At 35.6% G+C, this 19445-nt stretch overlaps 1 protein-coding gene across 1 annotated transcript in view; it reads right to left on the reverse strand.

Annotated features, from left to right (window-relative positions):
• LOC149799394 (uncharacterized) overlaps positions 1–19445 on the reverse strand; it is a 41179-nt gene that overhangs the window by 17822 nt on the left and 3912 nt on the right. The window contains exons 2-5 of the mRNA XM_089958732.1: positions 12816–13168; positions 10607–10762; positions 2323–2567; positions 1061–1132 (exon numbers count right to left, since the gene is read on the reverse strand). Coding sequence (XP_089814858.1) covers positions 1061–1132; positions 2323–2567; positions 10607–10762; positions 12816–13168 — 826 coding nt within the window. The remainder of the gene's footprint in view (positions 1–1060; positions 1133–2322; positions 2568–10606; positions 10763–12815; positions 13169–19445) is intronic.

The raw sequence follows: 19445 nt of genomic DNA on the forward strand, positions 1-19445 counted from the left end.
TTGTACTATGACCAGCAGAGCTTTAAAAAAAAAAATCAGAAAATATCACACAATTATTGACCTCTGCAAATAATACATATCTGTTACTTAAACAAGGAAAATTTAGCAATATGGATGAATAACAACCAGCAATGAGCACCAACACTACTATATCAAGCACACAGAATACTTAAGTCCACAACCAAATAATATTTTGCAAAGTCATTGTCCAAATTTGGATCACTGCCATCTCACCTGTCTGCGTGGGTTCGAGTCTCAGTTTCAGCCAATGTGGGTATGGGAGAATGCTTGCCAGTAGCTTCTCGTGAGTCAGTGGTTCTTCCTAGGGTTTTCCCCTGGTTCTTCCTCCACCATTTATAACGGCCACCATGTAAAGCCTATCTTGTACTGAAAAATGGCATTAAACCCTACAACAACAACAATTGTCCAAATTAACAAAATACCCTCTAACACAATATTATACTGACTGTGTCAATATATGGTTGAAAATTACAACGATACATCTGGATTACGATAGGCTGAGTGACATGATATGGACCAAAGTTTAACATGGTAAGCATCCAGCCAATGATCAGCCATCAAGTAGTGGCATGGGCAGGAAATGAGTATGGTCTTTTTTTCCCTTCATCTGTATGTTATATAGATGGGAAAGATGGCGTTTATCTTTCCAAGATTGGTTGGATTCGGGAGGTAGCTGAGTTTATTTCCAAACCTTAATGTGATCAGAGAATGTATTCAACAGGGAAATCTGGATTAATGTTCTAGTTTACATATTTATATGGTTAGCAATTCGAGTATTCTTCTTTTTCTTAAAAATGAGAACTTTCTTGAGATAGGTAATTCCCTTAAACTCATTAAAGTAAACTTTAATCATAAGAAAAGCCCAGGTTTCACTTTTATTTTTATGAAAGCTCACTGTAACTGTTTCCCTCTTTGAAAAAAACCCAAACATCTGTATTTTTAAAAGGTTTCAAATAATTTCCAACGATAATCAAGAAGAGTGTGTGCTAGAGGGAGAAAGAGTTTTCCAATCCATTTCCCTGAAGAAGAGCAGTATTACTTAGGTTTCTGTGAATTATCCACCGATATAGTAAGGATGGCATCATCAACTTGGGTTGTGGGTGTTCTCCATCTGAAAATATAAAAAAAACCCAGAATTTAATCACCAAATACTTAGATCACCTCTATAAAAAAAATTGTAGTCTCCAGCAGCTAGTGTAAATATTACCTATCATGCAGAAAATAAACTCAGATAAAAGTGGCCTTCACAAACAAAATGTACAAAGATATTTTTTTTAATTCTTTTCGATAATATTTAAGTATAATGAGTTGACATAAACCAGAGGAATTTTATTTTGCCAGATGATTGCATGGAAACCTCTAAGAAGCATCTTCACAATGAAGATGAAGATAAGCATTTTTTTAAAAGCATTTGTAAGATATAGTTGAGTGGAAACAGTAGATAATTCAGTGGCATTTCCACCTAAACAGAACAGAAGACAATTTGCTCCACATGAGTGGGTGACAAAGAATATAAAGAAACTAAATTGTGTAGATTAAACACTTTAACCATGTCACCTAACCCGAGTCAAAATATTTAACTCTGAAACCAATGTTCAAGTGCTGACTATTAACTTGCTTGTTGAAATACAAATACATGCAAAGTCCATTAGTACTGGCAGTCAGACCTTCACTGAATTTCATTGGACCAACTTAATATGGTTAAAAGCCCTTTTGTGAAAATGCCATCATAAGAAGTGGGATTTTTGGACAACCCCATGTTGATATGACAAGAAGGAATAACAATAAATAAATTTTCTATTGGCAGTCATATCTGATATTCATATATAGAATCAACCAGACCTATGAAAAAACTGCTTGCCGAGTTCCATGACTTTCCGTAGAAGTACCGAAAACAAATGCTAACAAACACCAGACAGATGGAAGACAAGACAACATATGGATGCAGGACCACTACAGAGACTCTTCTGGTCCTTGAGCTAACAATGTGTATAACCATCTACATGCCATAAAAATGTCCTTGAGTAAAAACTACGTGTCAATAAGAACAAGTGTTGATAAAAGATTTTCAGAATTCACAGGACTGGCAACAGTAACTTGATTTCTCATTTTCAAGTACATCCATACAACTTTTCAGTGTTAACGACAACCTGTATGAGAAAAAGGACTTTACAAAAATGCATTCTGGTGAATTTGCTAGGGAAAAATGTTTGCAATCAACTAATGAGAATCAAAAGTACATGGACAACCCTGGAGTTCAACTCCTGCTTTAACATGCATCAATACCAATCCTGTCCATACCTTCTCCTACCCTGGGATCCCTGACTGCTGAGTGACATAGTGCTTCCAAACGTTCTGTTCTGTCCCAAGGACCCTGTCTGACTGTGATTCAGTGACAATGTGCTGGTACTTAAGGTTCTGTTGAGACTACCACGACCTCTATTTTGGCCCCTTCTGTTCTGGCCTCTCCTCTGTGGTGGCCTCATTGCAAGCTCCACAAAGTCTTCTCTCTGCTTCTGAGGCCCTTGGCCCTTCTGTGTTTGAATCTAAAACAAATCAGCACATTCAATGATCAATTCTAGTGTTTACTTTTCCTGGCTCAGCATTTCACAAAATAACCCAGGAATTATATGTATCAGCTGCTTTTTTTTTCTCCAATTATCCTGACCTTGCTTTTCGGTCATGCTAATTCTTCCCAACACTTATTTTTGAGTAAGATACCATTTGAAGTTAAAGAAAAAAGCCTTCCCTGATATACAAATAAGTTTATGGAACATGGATGCCCCTCATCACTGCCTTAAATGACTTAACTGCAAACCTTAAAGGAGACCAGAAACCAATGGAAATATAGAATAATAATAAAAGCACTAAAGAAGAAAACCTTATTCTAAAGTATCATCTGCGACCATAATGCCAATATTTAAATATTGGCATATCTTCTAGGAGCTGAATTTCAATGACCTTGTATGCAAAATTTCCGAGCCTATTCGGTTACTTTCGGGATGGGATGTCATAGTAGCGACTCCAGCATCCCAAGTGGGAGTTGCCACAGTAAAAGACAATGTCATTTTGCGTTGCTTATGGGTGCAATAGCACATTAAGAAAATCCTGTGGACAACATTTTTTTCTCTGTTCCAAAAGATAAAGCATAAAGAACATATGGATCCATTATTAAAATCAGGTCGATTTCAAAGCAACACCATAAGGCCCTCTTCTGTGCTTGTTACATTTCTCAAAGGAATGTTACGAGAGGGATCCTGAAAAAATGGCAGTTCTAGGATATGCAAATGATAGGCCTAGACTAAAAGTTGGCGCTGTTCCAGACATACCATTGGATATTTTTAATCCTGTGAAAAGTGTTAAATGTGTGAGTTATGAAAATAGGCAGAAGGCTGAGTAAGTGACCACGAAATGCATCAATCAATGCAGATTTTTATCTACACCAGCAGTGCTAAAAAACAATCTGATAGCCTGACACCAGAAGCCCCTCTGATTTCAGTTCTGGCCCATCCTGTATTCAAAGTGACGTGCCCATTGGGCTTGGTGAAATAAAAATTGTTTGCCTGAGGAAACATTGATCACGCTGGTGAAATGAGTAAATGTATTTTCAAGATGTTGACACACATGCCTTAAAAAAGTGCAATCTAAATAAAATCACCACTGTCCATGGTGAAATTGAGATCTGATTTTACTCGAATGGAAGCTTTGCAAAAAATAAGATTTTAAACCTGTCATGTTTCGAGAAAACACAATTTTCAGTAATCTTTATTTTAAAAAATTATTTAAAAAACTTTCAATCTATGTCTGTTACATGTATCATGTATAAACAGTAATCTGTAATAATTGAAACTGACATAAAACTATCCCTTGGGCATTTTAAATAGCAGCGATTAAAAGAAAACAGGTCAAAGTTTCACATTAACTGGGTGACAATGGAAATTGGGGAAGGAGGCTACTGACCCAACTTCCTTGCCCCAATGCGCGAGCACCCATGAGACGTGCCATTTCTCCCTATGATACTCCTTATTATTCCCCTAGAACAAGCCCCTTTTTGCTATTCTTGTCAGCTCTGGCTAAACTGCAAAATACACGTAGCAAACGTTTTTATTTCAGTAGGCAAACAATAAAGCCAGTGTGACAAATTAACAGTTAATCCTTATCCTTGCATTTACCTTGTGAAAATGACTGCCCTTCGGACATACTTCAAAGAAACATGTTCGAAAGTGTATGTATGTAAGAACCAGCAATTGATTAATTGCCAAATAAATGATGCCTTTTTTATTTTAACTTACAATGCCTAGGACTGTTTTAACCAGTTCAAATCTGCAGCCACAAGTTACTGTACATGTGGCAACTGTTTTTCCTAAGTTTTATGCCCCACCTTATTTCCCTAGGTTTAAGTCTTAATGCATGCAACACTGTTTACTAATAAAATATTTATTCTGAATTAGTTCTTATGGGGCACATATACTGCATGGTTTATTTTGTTTTATTCCTTGTTTTAATTTAATCATGGTAATTAAACTTTACATATATGGTAGAGGAATGTCAGGTATCTGGCAGAAATAGAGATGCGATTTTGTTTGCAGATAAAATTTCAAGCATTCACAGTGATCATTCCAAGCTAATTGGTGACAATTTTATATTTTAATTTTTTTATACTATAGTACTGTTGTAGTTTTTTAAAAACATCTTAAATGTATGTGAATAATTTTAATCTTAACATTCTTTTTACTGAAGAAAAAACCTGTCATGTGATATTAATTATTTCATCCAGTGCCGGATTAAGGCGTGTGTGTGTGTGTGTGATTTGGATTTTTATTGTAGCTTTAACAATTTTTCAGTCATATCGCTATGATGTCTGCAGTGTGGCAGTTTAGACATAGCGAGGCCATAAGCTATGGTAAGCTGTAAAGGCCCTATTTGGTATAAAATAAAACTGAGAGGCCCCTTCAGACTGAGTTCAGACAGTGAGGCCCTAAGCTGTAGCTTGTTTAGCTTATGCCTAAATCTGGCACCGATTTCATCACTACAATATTCACAAGTGATAAAATAGAATATGGCATCTGTGGATTGCATACATTATACCTATTTAGGTATGGTTTGGAGTTTTCTTCTTCTGAGAAATGAAAATTGACAGACATAATGTAATAATCAGGACTTCTCTGCGAAAAATTGGGAGGTAGATATACCCCCAAAATAGGCAGGTTTTTATCCTGGCTTGAGAGTTGACAGGTATGAACTTTCTGGGCTTGTGAAATTTCAGTCAGGGCTTGAGATATTTAAGTCACCAGCCCGGGGCCTGTGCCTAAAAAAAAATTTCTTTTGAATGTGCAACCCAAATCTGGTCTCCTCCTGTCTGTCTCACTCGCCATGTTAATGTTTGTATTCAAGGAGTGGCTAGTATTGCATCACGGGACCATGTGATCTGTCGTCGCATCAAAACATGACAATTTATAAAATCATGGTATCTTCCACACATATAATCACTACCTGCTTAGATATTTAATTTATAAACATTACAGTCGAATTAAAATCTGTAGAGAATTACATACATAAAAGGAAAAGTTTGATTTCTAGTCTCCTTTAACCAAGGTGCAAAGGACAGACACTGCAACACTATATGGCCCTACAACACTGTACTGGGGCAAAAGAAATAAAGGTGTTAAAAGACAGCAAATCATACATGAACATACCTATACTGGCACCAGATATTTATCTGATGCCATGATGTAGTACATATCAGTCTGTGGACTACAAGCAACAGGGTCCCAAAAAGTAACCTATATATCACTATATCACAGGTTATCCAGCTCATTGACTTACAAGCAACAGGGTCCCAAAAAGTAACATAATATCACAGGTTATCCAGCTCGTTCACTTACAAGCAACAGGGTCCCAAAAAGTAACCGAATATCACAGATTATCCAGCTCATTTGACTTACAAACAACAGGGTCCCAAAAAGTAACATAATATCACAGGTTATCCAGCTCATTTGACTTACAAACAACAGGGTCCCAAAAAGTAACCTAATATCAGATTATCCAGCTCATTTGACTTACAAACAACAGGGTCCCAAAAAGTAACATAATATCACAGGTTATCCAGCTCATTTGACTTACAAACAACAGGGTCCCAAAAAGTAACCTAACATCACAGATTATCCAGCTCATTTGACTTACAAACAACAGGGTCCCAAAAAGTACTCTAATATCACAAGTTATCCAGCTCATTCACTTAAACTTACAAGCAACAGGGTCCCAAAATGTAATCTATACAACAGGTTACCCAGTTCATCAACTTATAAGCAACAGGGTCCTAAAAAGTAACCTATATTTTACAGGTGTATACAGACATTTTAGTGCAAAAAAATATCACAGTGACTTTGAGCTACTTCTGATATCATGAATTCATGCATATATCAAGTTCCATTACGATTCAAGAAACAAGCGTCCAAGATAATCAATGAAACATGAAAAGTGTTTGTTGTCAATGAAACCTGAAAAGTAAGTCATGAAACCTACTTTTGGTACAGCCATGTAATAGGCCACAGTTATAAACCATGTAGGAAGTTTTATGACTATCATAAGGTGTATATGTTGTTATCAAAACACAGTGGAAAGTAGGTAATACTAACCAACTTGTGGTGTTATGCTTTTAAGGATGCAACATATATGGATTTTCATGATCGTACAAGCAACAGTGTAACTGTACATGACTCATAAACATTAAAAAGTAAGCCACAGTGATCTACTTTTTATTACGGTAATGAGGCTCTCTTCAGTATGCAAGCACATATATATTTAAAGGACTGTATAAGTAAATGTTCCAGAAACTATCCTAAACATAAACATGATCACAGCAGGGATCACGTAACCAAGCAAAGTGGAATAAAACACTGTTATGAACCATCCAACATGGCACTGTTTTATTGCCAGGGGCAAAGATAGAGTAGCATTCTTCTTAGCCAACACTTGGTACAATCAAGGGAGCAAATTCATCATATAGCTGATGAATAATTCCACGTCATGCATCACAAATAACACATGACTAAATTTGTAGACATATTTGCTTCTGAACAAGACTAGTCAACTGACATAGAGAGTAATTTTTAAAGGTGCTAACAATACAATAGCTTGTGAAATGACTGAAATCTGAATGTAAGCATTTGAAAATGAAATCTGCCCCAGATCATTGATACTGGTACATGTTGTCCTGGTGTCATCTAATTAGATGTTGCAATCAGGAAATTACAATAACTTGGATTTAGGGAATTATTCACAAATAATGGAAATAAAACCACTGTTACTTTACACAGTCAGATTACATACATTCATAAGTGCCTTACATATAAAACATATTTAAAATACAGTACAAACATATGAAGCAGAGACAAAATAAAAGTGCATACAGAATATTTGCCAAACCCAAATCAAGCCTCCCTAAATTTCTGATCTAACTAGAGCCCTGTCACTCACATGTAAAATGAAGGTCAACAACACCTACTTTTATTAATGGTGGTGCAGCACTCAATGGGTTGTATGCACGTTTAAAGTTTCATCACTGTATTAGCAAATTTCTAAGAAAATTGGTTACTTTAAGTTGAGTTCAACTGCAAACAATATAGACCCTGAGGTGACATCAAATAAGGCACTAGAAGATCAGGGTCAATTTTTTTTTGCACTACTGATCACTCGTAACAAATTGCAGAGCCAAATTTGCTGTAGCATTACTCAATGGCACATCTGATTTGTGCATTTTCCGGCTGGAAGTGAGTACATAGTATTTATATATATTTATAGTTGTGATATGTACATGTTAAACACAAAAGGTATGCATTTGTTAATGTCTATACAAGTGAAGACTTCAACACTGGGGATATATCATGAGCTCCAAGAGGTGGGGGCAAACAGCTATAGTTCAGTACTTACTATCTGCTTAAAAATCCATCTGTTTGTTCCTGCTCCACTGTTACGTCTCTACTGAAAAAAAAACCCTCAAAAGATGTCCCCTCTCTCTGGCTGTATAAGCATTAATCTGTTCATTGTTTCGAGCTTAACCTGCTCCTTGTCTGTGTATGAATACTGCTCTGCACTAAGAACCCCTTTCAGTTGGCTGTCTAAAAGGGGCATAGCATGGCATGCTTGAACAGGTTGGGAAACTGTTCTTTATGGTTGTAATGTTCCATTTTCCACAGGTCAGAGGTATTCTCTTGGAAATCTGTTTCCAAACAAAATCTTTCAGTAGCATGAACTCTGCCAAATAAAATCATCATCTGAAGATGAACCTTATTGGGAGCCAGAAATTTGGGGTTTTGTACATAGCATGTACTTTAAGCAACCATTGATACAAATTCCTTCATGAATGCAAGGTTAAACCTCAACAAAATGTTTGTTCCAAGACCCAATATACCCATCAATTTTGCCATAACCATTTGTCAAGTCACAGTACCCAGATATGTAAACAGACAGGTGCATGCCTAAAAAGGGACATTTGTTGTGACATGCACCATCAGACCTTTAAGCATGACTTGTGATGCTATAGGCACCTTAAGGGTTAACTGTATTGACATTTTTGTGGTAGCAAAGTTGTACTCAGGATCCCTAGGAAAAGGGACATTGTATTTGTGTCATTCATACCTAGGAAGCACAAAATTAAAAATGGCCAAGGAAAAAAGCACTAAACATAATTGCAATACTTGAACTTTGTAAAATGAGATGTGACTTGCTCTGGAAAATTTGGCACCCAACTTCATTGTTTGTACACCATCTTTTCTGTGGACATTTACATTAATTTTCAGGAGGTTTAGCAAAGATCTCAAGTAACCCATACAAATATCTAGTCTTCACTCATTATCTAATTGTGTTTTGTACACTTCGTTTGTGTCTGAATTATTTTTCTTTCCAAACCAATAATGCACTCATTAAATGCTAAATGACGGATCTGTGCAAGTTTGTTCCATTTAAAATCATGACCCTTCTTCTGTTTATTCAACCTCAGAAATACATAACACTACTGGCCATCAGTGATTTTGCATACAAACTATGTAAACAACACAAACGAACAAACTTTAAAATATTTAAATTGCAACAATTGGGAGGGGTTTCTTTTACTTAAAAAGAATTGCCATCTGAAAATTCAACTGTCAGGGGTGATTATGTCTGTTAATAGCCCAAAGACACTGAAGAATTACATATTACATACATGTATTCATGTGATACATGTGCATCAAAGAAAACTTGAGGCAATAAATTGCAGGAAAACCCAACAATCCTGCACTAAAGGAGTAAAGAAGATGGGTATTAACCCTTTACCTCATTGAGCATAGTGACAAAGTGAAGTGCGCTATAAATAGAACACCTGTTACCTAGTCGACTGCATAAGCATAGGCCTGCCTATGAACTGTTAAGCAATGTAGTGTATGTTACGTTTAACAGCAGTTTTAACCATCTTACATTTTTGGTACACATCTATTATATGTGGAAAAATTTAAGAGTAAAGTCCGATTGTTATAGCTGTGTAATTATTTTTCATGGAAGAATTTTTTATGTGCTTTAAAAACGGGAGAGAACTAGTTCACTGTCATGTCAGTGAGGCCGCGTGACCAACCATAGCTGCCATTTCCCATACTCGAAATTTAAATGTTTTTCGTCTGTGTCTACATCACTAAGTCATCTGAATTTGATAATCAATAAAAACTAATTGCTGCCTACATAAATATCAGAGCCTTTACCTAAGTTATTGAATCTTTCATAGTTGTGATGCTAATCGTGAAAACTTCATAAGTACTGAATGAAATCCTGCCTGTGAACTGTTAAGCAATGTAGTGTATGTTACGTTTAACAACAATTTGAACCATTTTACATTTTTGGTACACACCTATTATATATGGAAAAATTTAAGAGTAAAGTCCGATTGTTATATCGTGTAATTATTTTTAAAGGTTGAATTTTTCATGTGCTTTAAAATCGAGAGAGAACTCATTCACCGTCATGTCAGTGAGGCCACGTGATCAACCGTAGCTGCCATTTCCCATACTCGAAATTTACAAGGTTTTCGTGTGCGTCTACATCACTAAGTCATCTGAATTTGATAATTTATAAAAACTAATTGCTGCCTACATCAATATCAGAGCCATTACCTAAGTTATTGAATCTTTCATGGTTGTGATTCTAATCGTGAAAACTTCGTACGTACTGAATGAAATCCGCAACCGCCATTTTGGAGAGTGGAGATTACGACCCTATTACTTTAAATAGCAGATATCAACCAATGCATAAATAGTGACCACGTGATCTGATGTAATTGTCATTCACAGAAATGAATGTAGTATCTTATGGGGCAGGGGGGGTCCCGAAGGTGGCACTACAAAAATCAGCTAAAAATGGCTGATGTTTACAGCAGGTGTCAAAAGGCGCTTCCATGCAAATCTTGTAGAGGCGACAAAAGGCGCTTCCATGCGAATGGAGTAGAGGCGTCCAAAGACGCTTGCATGAGGTAAAGGGTTAACTGGATTCTTCTACAACAGTTTTGAAAGACTCAACAACAACTTCAAAGGTACGTTCAGTAAATAATGTAACTTACTGTTAGGCCTCTTCTTTGATTGACAAATCCCTGTCTATTTGTTTGTCTGTTGAGCATGGAAAGGGTTCTTCTAGCATTCTGAAGAGCATTTAAAGCTTTCTGTCTCTGCTGTTTTATAGTGAGTCTCTGGTTCTGGCCAGTTCTTGCATTCTGCATCTAACCAACAATAAAAAAATGTATTCATTTTCTTATTTTTCTCTCTAAAGATTTCATAATAACCACGTTCCATTCATTTTGGCTCAATAAATTCCAAACCACGGGTTCTAACATAACAATAAATAATCAATTACAACATCCTATTATAAACAATTATGAACCAATTAAACAACAATTCTTCAGAGGGTCTCGTGATTTACTGGCCGAAAAGAATTTACAGGGATTATAAACTGTCAAAACAATCTCTGATGTTCTTGAATGATAAAACAAATTTCAAAATAAACACAAATTAGACACTGTGCCAGCCACACCTAATGAAAATACAGCACTATTTTTATTAAAGACCAACAAGACATAATTAGTTAGAAGTCCTGGCTTTGGTATACATAAAAAACATGTTAACATGGCCATTCATTCAAAATTAGTAGCAAAATCAAGATTTTGATGATGATGGTCATTGCAGCCAATTGGATGTAAGATTGGTATCATTTTCATTTAGGACAATTATATATTAGAAGTCTTTTGGTGAAAACCCTATATTGATATGGCCATCCATCCATTAAGAGTTATGATACAAAGCATGATGGTTGCCACTGTGGCCACAATGGATGCCAGATTGGCTTCATTTTTAGTTAGGACCAACTAAACATCATAAGAAGTCTTTTGGTGAAAACCCCATATCAATACTATCATCTGTCTAGAAGTCGTGATAAGATTTTCAAGATGACTACTATGGATAAGTGCCATTTCCATTTAGGACCCACTAGACACCAAAAGAGGTCTCTTGATGAAAACCCTTTGTCCACATAACCATCCAATCATCTAGAGAGAGCAGCAATAATATAATTTTCAGGATGGTTATTGTGGTAGCCATACTAAAGGACCAAAGATCACCATTTTAATTTAGGATAAACAAGACATCATAAGAAGTCTTTCAGTGAAAACCCCAAGCTGATATGACCATCCATTCAGGAGAAATATCAAAAGCAAGATTTTTTTAGAAGAAGAAACAGCAATACAATTTTGAAAAGCTGCTGGGGTGTCCATACTGGATGCCTGAGCACAGTTTTCATTTTGAACAATGAGGCATTATAAGAAGTCTTGCAGTTACAAAAAAAAAACGTTGATATGGTCATCAAGAGAATAACAAAAAAATATATTTTAAAGACCTTCATGGTGGCCATACTGAAAATCCGAGCAGAACCATTTCCATTCAGGACAATTATGACAATGTAAGAAGTACTATTGTAAAAAACCCATATTGGTATATCTTTCCTTTCAGGAGGATCTACAATTTAGAGATTTTCAAGATGGCTGTCACGGTGGTCATCGTGGATGTCAGATTGGCATTATTTTCATTCAGAACTGACAAGACGTCAAAAGGGGTATTTCAGTGAAAAACCCCTCAATAACATGACCAGCCACTGGGTAGAAGTAGCAATAACAAGATTTTCAAGATGGCTGCTGTGGTGGTCTTACTTGATGTCCAAGCAACACCATCTTCATTTATGACCAAATAGAACAATGATTGAACATTGAGACAATGTAAAGTTTTAATGCAATCCTCCAAGTAGTTTAGGAGGAGCAGTAAGAACAAATTTACACTAACAAATGGACAGACAACAGAAAAAACACACCATCCTATAAGCACATCTGGTCTATGATTAAAATGAGCTAAAAAATACCATATGAGTGAAAAAAATTGTACATTCCATCAGAATTAGTATGGAAACTAATGGATAGGACACACAATATTTTTTTTACAGACAAAACAAATTTACAAGTACCTATACATGCAGCAGATTTTAGTTTTCCAACTAATTCAAACCAAGGTAAAAAAAGATAAAAGACGGAAGAATGATTTTTTGATGCTTTGTTTTTCTAACCATAACAAAACCAAAATAAATAAAAAACAAAAACTAAACGATTTTAGCTGGTTTGAAAAGTATGCAGGTTTCATGATATTCAGAAAAGAATATGGAAATCAATCATAAACAGATAAATACCAGTGACTTTATGATAAACTGCTATCAAAATTTACATATGATATTACCTGATTTAATCTGTTTAATGGGCTGACACCAGTGGAAGAAGTCTGTCCTCCTCCACGATTTGATCGCTGTAGATTTGTTCTAAATTGCTTCAGTTTGTTATAATTTCTGTATCCACTGTTGTCAAATCGTTTGGCTCCACCTCTGCCTCTGGCTCCACCCCTGCCTCTGACTCCACCCCTGCCTCTGGCTCCACCTCTTCCCCTTGCACCACCCCTACCCCTTGCACCACCCCTACCCCTTGCACCACCCCTACCCCTTCCACCACCACTACCTCTGCCAAAGGCCCCTCCCCTTCCTCTACCTCTGGATCCTCCTAAGTTCTGCTTTTTTTTGTTCAATTTTATTATATCATCTGTAATTGAAAAAAAGATAACACTCAAAAATATTTTATTTTAATATACCAGGTCACTGTAAAACAGTGTACTACACATATAGTACACACACACACACACACACTCATATATATTTATAGAAAATTACTGGCTGAAGACCAGTGGCAGCCTACCCCCATCCTACCCAAGCTCAACCCCCATAATGTGTTGGCACAATCTGCACCCATATGACTATCAATAAACGAAGTTTACGTGTCTAGTTTTATAACAGTACAGATTGAGTTAAAGGGTGATATAAATATACAATCTTTACCAGATCTAAATATAGACAGACTGTACCATACTATCTCTGCACTTCTTTGAAAGTGAAGAAATAATAATATTCACCTACTCTGTCTGGTTAACATATATGTACTTGGTTCATATTACCATAGCAACTGCTACAATCACCAATGGCAACTGACATTTGCAGGTGGCAATTATCTGGATAAAAAATGCCTTCATTTGATGAATGGATGATCATGTATTTTTGCATGAATCACCCAAATTTCAAATAACTGGTTCTACCAGGGAAATTATATAAAATAAAAGTATAAATTTACTGCTGTCAGCACTTAATTACTATTTGAACTTGGCTATTTTACAATGGCTTAACAATTTCAGTGTTTCCCTTTACACACATTTGTGCTTCTGGGACCCCCAAAATTTTAATCTGACTCCCAGTTTTGATGCCATTTTTATTATATGACCCTCAGTTCTGACACCAAGGGAATTTTTGACTCTCAGTCGTTCACCACTTGGGGTTACACAAATCTTGACTGCAATGGACATGATAGGTGACCAACTATTCTAAATAACAGAGACTTCCCTTAGGTTGTTGTTGGGTTTAACACCATTTTCAGCACACGATAGGCTATGTATGGTGGCCAGTATTAATGGTGGAGGAAGAACCTGGGAAAAGCTCGGGAAGAACCACCAGCCCACGAGAAGCTACTGGCAAGCTTTCTCACATACCCACATTGGCCGAATCCTGGACTCGAACCCACGCAGACAGAGGTGAGATGGCAGTGATCCGTAACGGAGAGCGCTTTAGATCACTTGGCCACTTGGGGCCCCCTTTCCCTTAGGTTATATGGCAATGAAATAATGACTTACAAAAACAAATGTTTGTAACTAAATAGATCGCAATTTCTTTTGTTTTATTCAGTTAGCCATTTTTTAAAGAACAGTAGGAAAAGACTCCATTATGTGTTTTTATTAATATACAAGATATTCCAAATAAAGGCGGACTCTTGCAGTTAAACAGTTTGATCAGTGATCAAAATAGGATCTACAGATTCTTTCTGAAAGAGACACATAATGATTCAAACAATCTGATAAAAATTGAGATTTACTTATCAAGTAGATCTGCCAACAAGCAGATCTGATGGGATTAAATACATGTACAAATAATGCATATACAAGGCTGACCTTTATCACAGCATTTATACTGATAAAATGAAAAATCATTCTGTACGTGTTACTGCTAAAAAAATTCAAATAAAAATGCAATGCTTTATCCAATATGCTACTACTACTACTACTGTACATGTAAAAATATATCGACAGGGAATTGAAAAGGTCACTGAACACAACCTTATATAAATGCCCATAGGAAATCAGTAACGCTGAAGATCTAAGTTTTAATCCGACAGATGATCCATAGACATGGGATTCAAAAGGTCACCTGAACAACTTTTATCAATGCCTTCTATCAGATTGATGATTCCTATTGTGAAATTGAAATCCTGTCGTGAAGCTGTGTAAAAGTTAGTAAAGAATGCTTCCACATGTTTATTCAGACACAATAGTGTTGCTTTTCACAATACTCAGGGTGATCAAATACCAAGTGATGATGAAGGCAAGTCATGTGGTTAATGTAGGTCACAGTTGCAATATTCCCTCCCTATTATGCTTTGTATGGGAGCCATAAAGTGGCTCACTTTATAGATGAGATCACCATAGACTAGGGTATTTTATACATATTACTATTAAACGATGAAATGTACTCCATGATCTTATGTGTATTATATAATGGATTACCGTCTACTAAGGTACCTTAAAGTGAAACAACACTGTACTTTTTTATATGGTAATGTTGTATTTCTTAAGAAACATGCTCATATTGTTATGTATATTTGATTTAATTTATATTTGATTTAATATAATTGTTTGTAAGTTTCAAAATCTTTTATTTTTAATTTCATTACATGTTAAAGTAATGTAATTTTGTTTACTGGGAATTTGAAATTTTTTAGGAATTAGTTTGACCTGACTGTTCAGCTGAAAACACCTAATAACAGAAACACTGTTTCTATGTTTTACTTAGTTCTCAAACTTGATTCAGAAATCACTGAGACAAGTAAATAACTTTCTATTTTTATTTTATTCTCAGAGTAAAATGATTGGCTTTTATCAAAGTCATACTGGGAGTACGTGATTTTAGATGTAAACAGCCTCTATTTTGTAATTCTGGGTTTTCTGAAATTGTGCAGTAGTTAGATTTAATAGTCATGTTTAAAGATATTTTTCAGAGGAAAGTGTTTGTGACCAGTTTGGAGTTACATTTTAATTTTTATTAAAATTATTTGGATTCTAAAAGATTAATTCTTTTTCCTGGAAACATTTGAGTGCTCATACAGTATTCTTGGTCAAAGACATTTCTTGAAATTTTATTTGGAAATTCAAACACTGGAATATTGTTTGTGAATCAACAAAGAACTGTTTAAACAACAGCACAATACTAGCTACAGTATATGTCATCGCCTTCCATTTTGGAATTTTCATCAGGACTCGAACTCAAATTTCATTAGAACATTTCATTACTAGGACTTCTAAAATTTAATTCGTTGATTATTCTTGGATCATTTTTGGACTTGATTCTTAAAACCGCAAGTTCTTATTTTCATTTTTACATTGTTTTTCCTGGGAAAAAGATTGTTTGTTAAATTTGTCAAAGCTTGTTGTTTTCACTCTTTCTTTGTTACTCTTTATTAGAGCCTAAGCACATAACATAAGAATATCAAGTTTGATAAGTTATCAGTAACAGGATCAAGTCTGGTTGGGTGTTTTTTTGACATAGCAACATAGGAAAATTACTTAGTGCTGAGGCAACCGGGGTCAAGTGTTTTCCCAAGGAACACCATGGAAGCTGATTCTGGTCGATCTGTTGGTTACACATGCACCTTTTCAGTCATGAGCATGGAATGTTAATTATCGAGCCATGATACAAAGGGTCAAAGAAACTCAAATACCAAAGGTGTTCAGTCACTAAAGTGTAAACGTGAACCTTCTACAATATTTTTTACATGCAAGGCCCCCCCCCCTCAAATCTGGGTTAGCGGGTCAGTAACTTCAGAGCATAAAATTCTAATAATGCAAATTCTTACACATGCAATCAAAAGGAAAATTTGCCAAAATGAGAATGACCCATTTTCATTTCTATGTGAAACAGGGCATAACAAATTGATTGCTTAAAATACAATAGTTACTCAACCATGAAAACCATACGAGACTTTGGGTCAAAGCACATATTTCTTATCAGGAAATTCAAATACTTTTCAATGATCTTGGAAACATGTTTGGTTTTATCACATGAACTAAATGGGTGCACTATAGCTGCATTTATTACCTGGGTAATTATGAATGTACGGGTACCCAGGTACCTGTTGAAAGCTATACAAGTGGTTATATTTTCAAGATCCATTGAAATACATTTCAACTGGTTGAAACATCATGGTAGCTGATTGATGCTAAAGCCTACTCAGGTAGGTGAAAGTTCTTTAATAAAACGAATAGCATACATATGATACAAAAGACAACCTAGGTCAGGGCAAATCAGGTGATTTCCAAAATCCAAACTGGATATGTTTTAAAGATCCACTGCCTGAAATTCAATGGAATCAAGAAATAGTGAAATCAATTAAAACGATTATAAGTATCTTCAATGAAATGAAGCTATCTGAATACTTTCCTCAATATTAATGTATTTCTATTCATTATGTTCAAGAAACATACTTGGACTTAACCAGATTTTGGCATTCCCCACTTAGATTGCAATACAGATAACTGAAATGTAGGCCAACAGAACCTGAAAACATGTATATTTTGCTGGTGTGAGAATCTGACTTTGTTAGTAAAAAATACATCAAAGTAAGTTTGACCAAAACATTATGACTTTACTTTGTAGAAAAGCATCAATATTGGCTGCCAAGTGTGTGAGATATTACTGAAAATTTGACTTTTTGTTCTGATGTAAGTTGACATCGGAACACACTAAAGAGAGCTTCTATTTACACAGTAAGACCTTGACCACCAAAACATATATAATAAAACAGCACATTGGTGGCTGACCCAGATTAAAGTACCATGGGGGAACAACCTTATATTTTTGTGGTCTCTATTATAATAAATATAAATTGCAACCTAATAAATAAAATGAATAAACCAAACAGACAAATGTGTGCGTGTGTGTGATTAGGATTTTTAACATAGCTTTAACAATTTTTCAGTCATATCGCTATCATGTCTGCAGTGTGGCAGTATATAGTGATGTCTAGCACTGGGGCATAATGCCACAGACATTTAGAATGATGTCCCCCCAGTCACATTATCCCGACACCAGGCCAACCAGTCCCAACACTAACCTCTTAATGCTGAGCGCATAGCGAGGCAGCTGTTAGTACCATTTTTGTAAGTCTTTGGTATGACTCAGCCAGGGATCAAACCCACGACCTCCTGCTTCCAAGGAAGAACCTGTAACCACTAGGCAACCGGAGAGGTTAACACACAAATGTAATTAAAGCTGAAATCCATGAATAACAACATCACAAATTACAACAAATATTATTAACTTTATATGAATTTTAAAGGCAATGTATGTAAAAGATATAAATATATAAAAGAATCTATTATTAATATTATTAAGATATTACTGATTTAAAAAAAAAACTTTAACTGTTATCGTTTCTTTAATATATATATTAAGTATGACCATAAGCAACATTTTGTCAATTTGGTCCATTTTTACTACCATGGTATGAAATTCCTAGCTTAACCTTGTAAGGACATGTATGTCACCATCTGTATATGACCTATAATCATCACACAATGGACAATATACTGAGTATATTTTATAATCGAAGCCAAATTGGGTATGGTAAGTTCAACAGGAGTTCTGTATACATGTTATGTTGATCAGTGGAATTGCATGCACTTTACAAATAAAAGTAATGTTCCTTGTTTTCCAATGTAGACTTATCAAAACTGTTGATGTATGGAGGAAGTTGTGGTCTGACAGATTTTGGAGAAAGTTGTGCTCTGACAGATTTGCATACTGACTGGCTACAACCACTAGAAGAGATTGCACTGGGCTTCAACAATGTTGCAAATTGTGATTTTTTTCCCTTATTGGTGACAAAATAATCCATCTGGCAAACCTTCTGGTGACAACATATTTGACTATTAGAAATTGTATATACAATCTTGAGTTGGGAGTTATGAAATTCAAAGGCACTATGACAGGATGCCACAAATTTTGATATAATATTTCACTAGAATCTACTGTTACATAAAGAAATCCTCTGTTCATATTGATAAACCACCCTAACACAGCATTTTTGTTTCATAATCTGCTTATGCTGATGTCTGGCGTTAGTAGTCTGTGCTGTAATGTAGCCCAAATAGTCATGCTACCTGACTAGCTACATTTGACCACCTCTGAAGGCAGGAACAGGAATGACTACAATATACCAGATGATGGCAATTGTTTCCTGTTTGAAAAATTAACCAGAAAAAATAGTTTTGCTGAAATTTCTGTGACCCAGGACTCATGTCATGTACCAATGTGCGTGTTTGTCATGAGTGAGTGAGAGAGCGATCAATCGTGATGCATGATTCCCATGCTTAACGAGTATTAAAATCAATTCCCCACCAAACTAACAAAAGATTCTGGCATTCCTATTCTAGTTCTTGAGACAGACAACAACTCAGTTAGTACAAGTTGTGAAGATGTAGAGCACTTGTCTGCCACGCAAGTGAAAGACCAGGAATTGAATATAATTTGGAAAAATTATAACCTTTGAGTCGGGTAAGGTTTATTCCGTACCATTTCATCTCATAATAAATCCCACAATTGACAAGCAAGTGTTATCATTTCAACCCGAAATAACAGACAACTCACACTTCAAAAGAAAACTGATTAACTCTGAAGCATCAATCATTCTGTATATATAGTAAGCAAATGTAAAAAGTTCTGTT

Source organism: Sinohyriopsis cumingii, chromosome 5 (assembly GCF_028554795.1).
Source record: "Sinohyriopsis cumingii isolate HCF-2022 chromosome 5, ASM2855479v2, whole genome shotgun sequence".
Taxonomy (NCBI): domain Eukaryota; kingdom Metazoa; phylum Mollusca; class Bivalvia; order Unionida; family Unionidae; genus Sinohyriopsis; species Sinohyriopsis cumingii.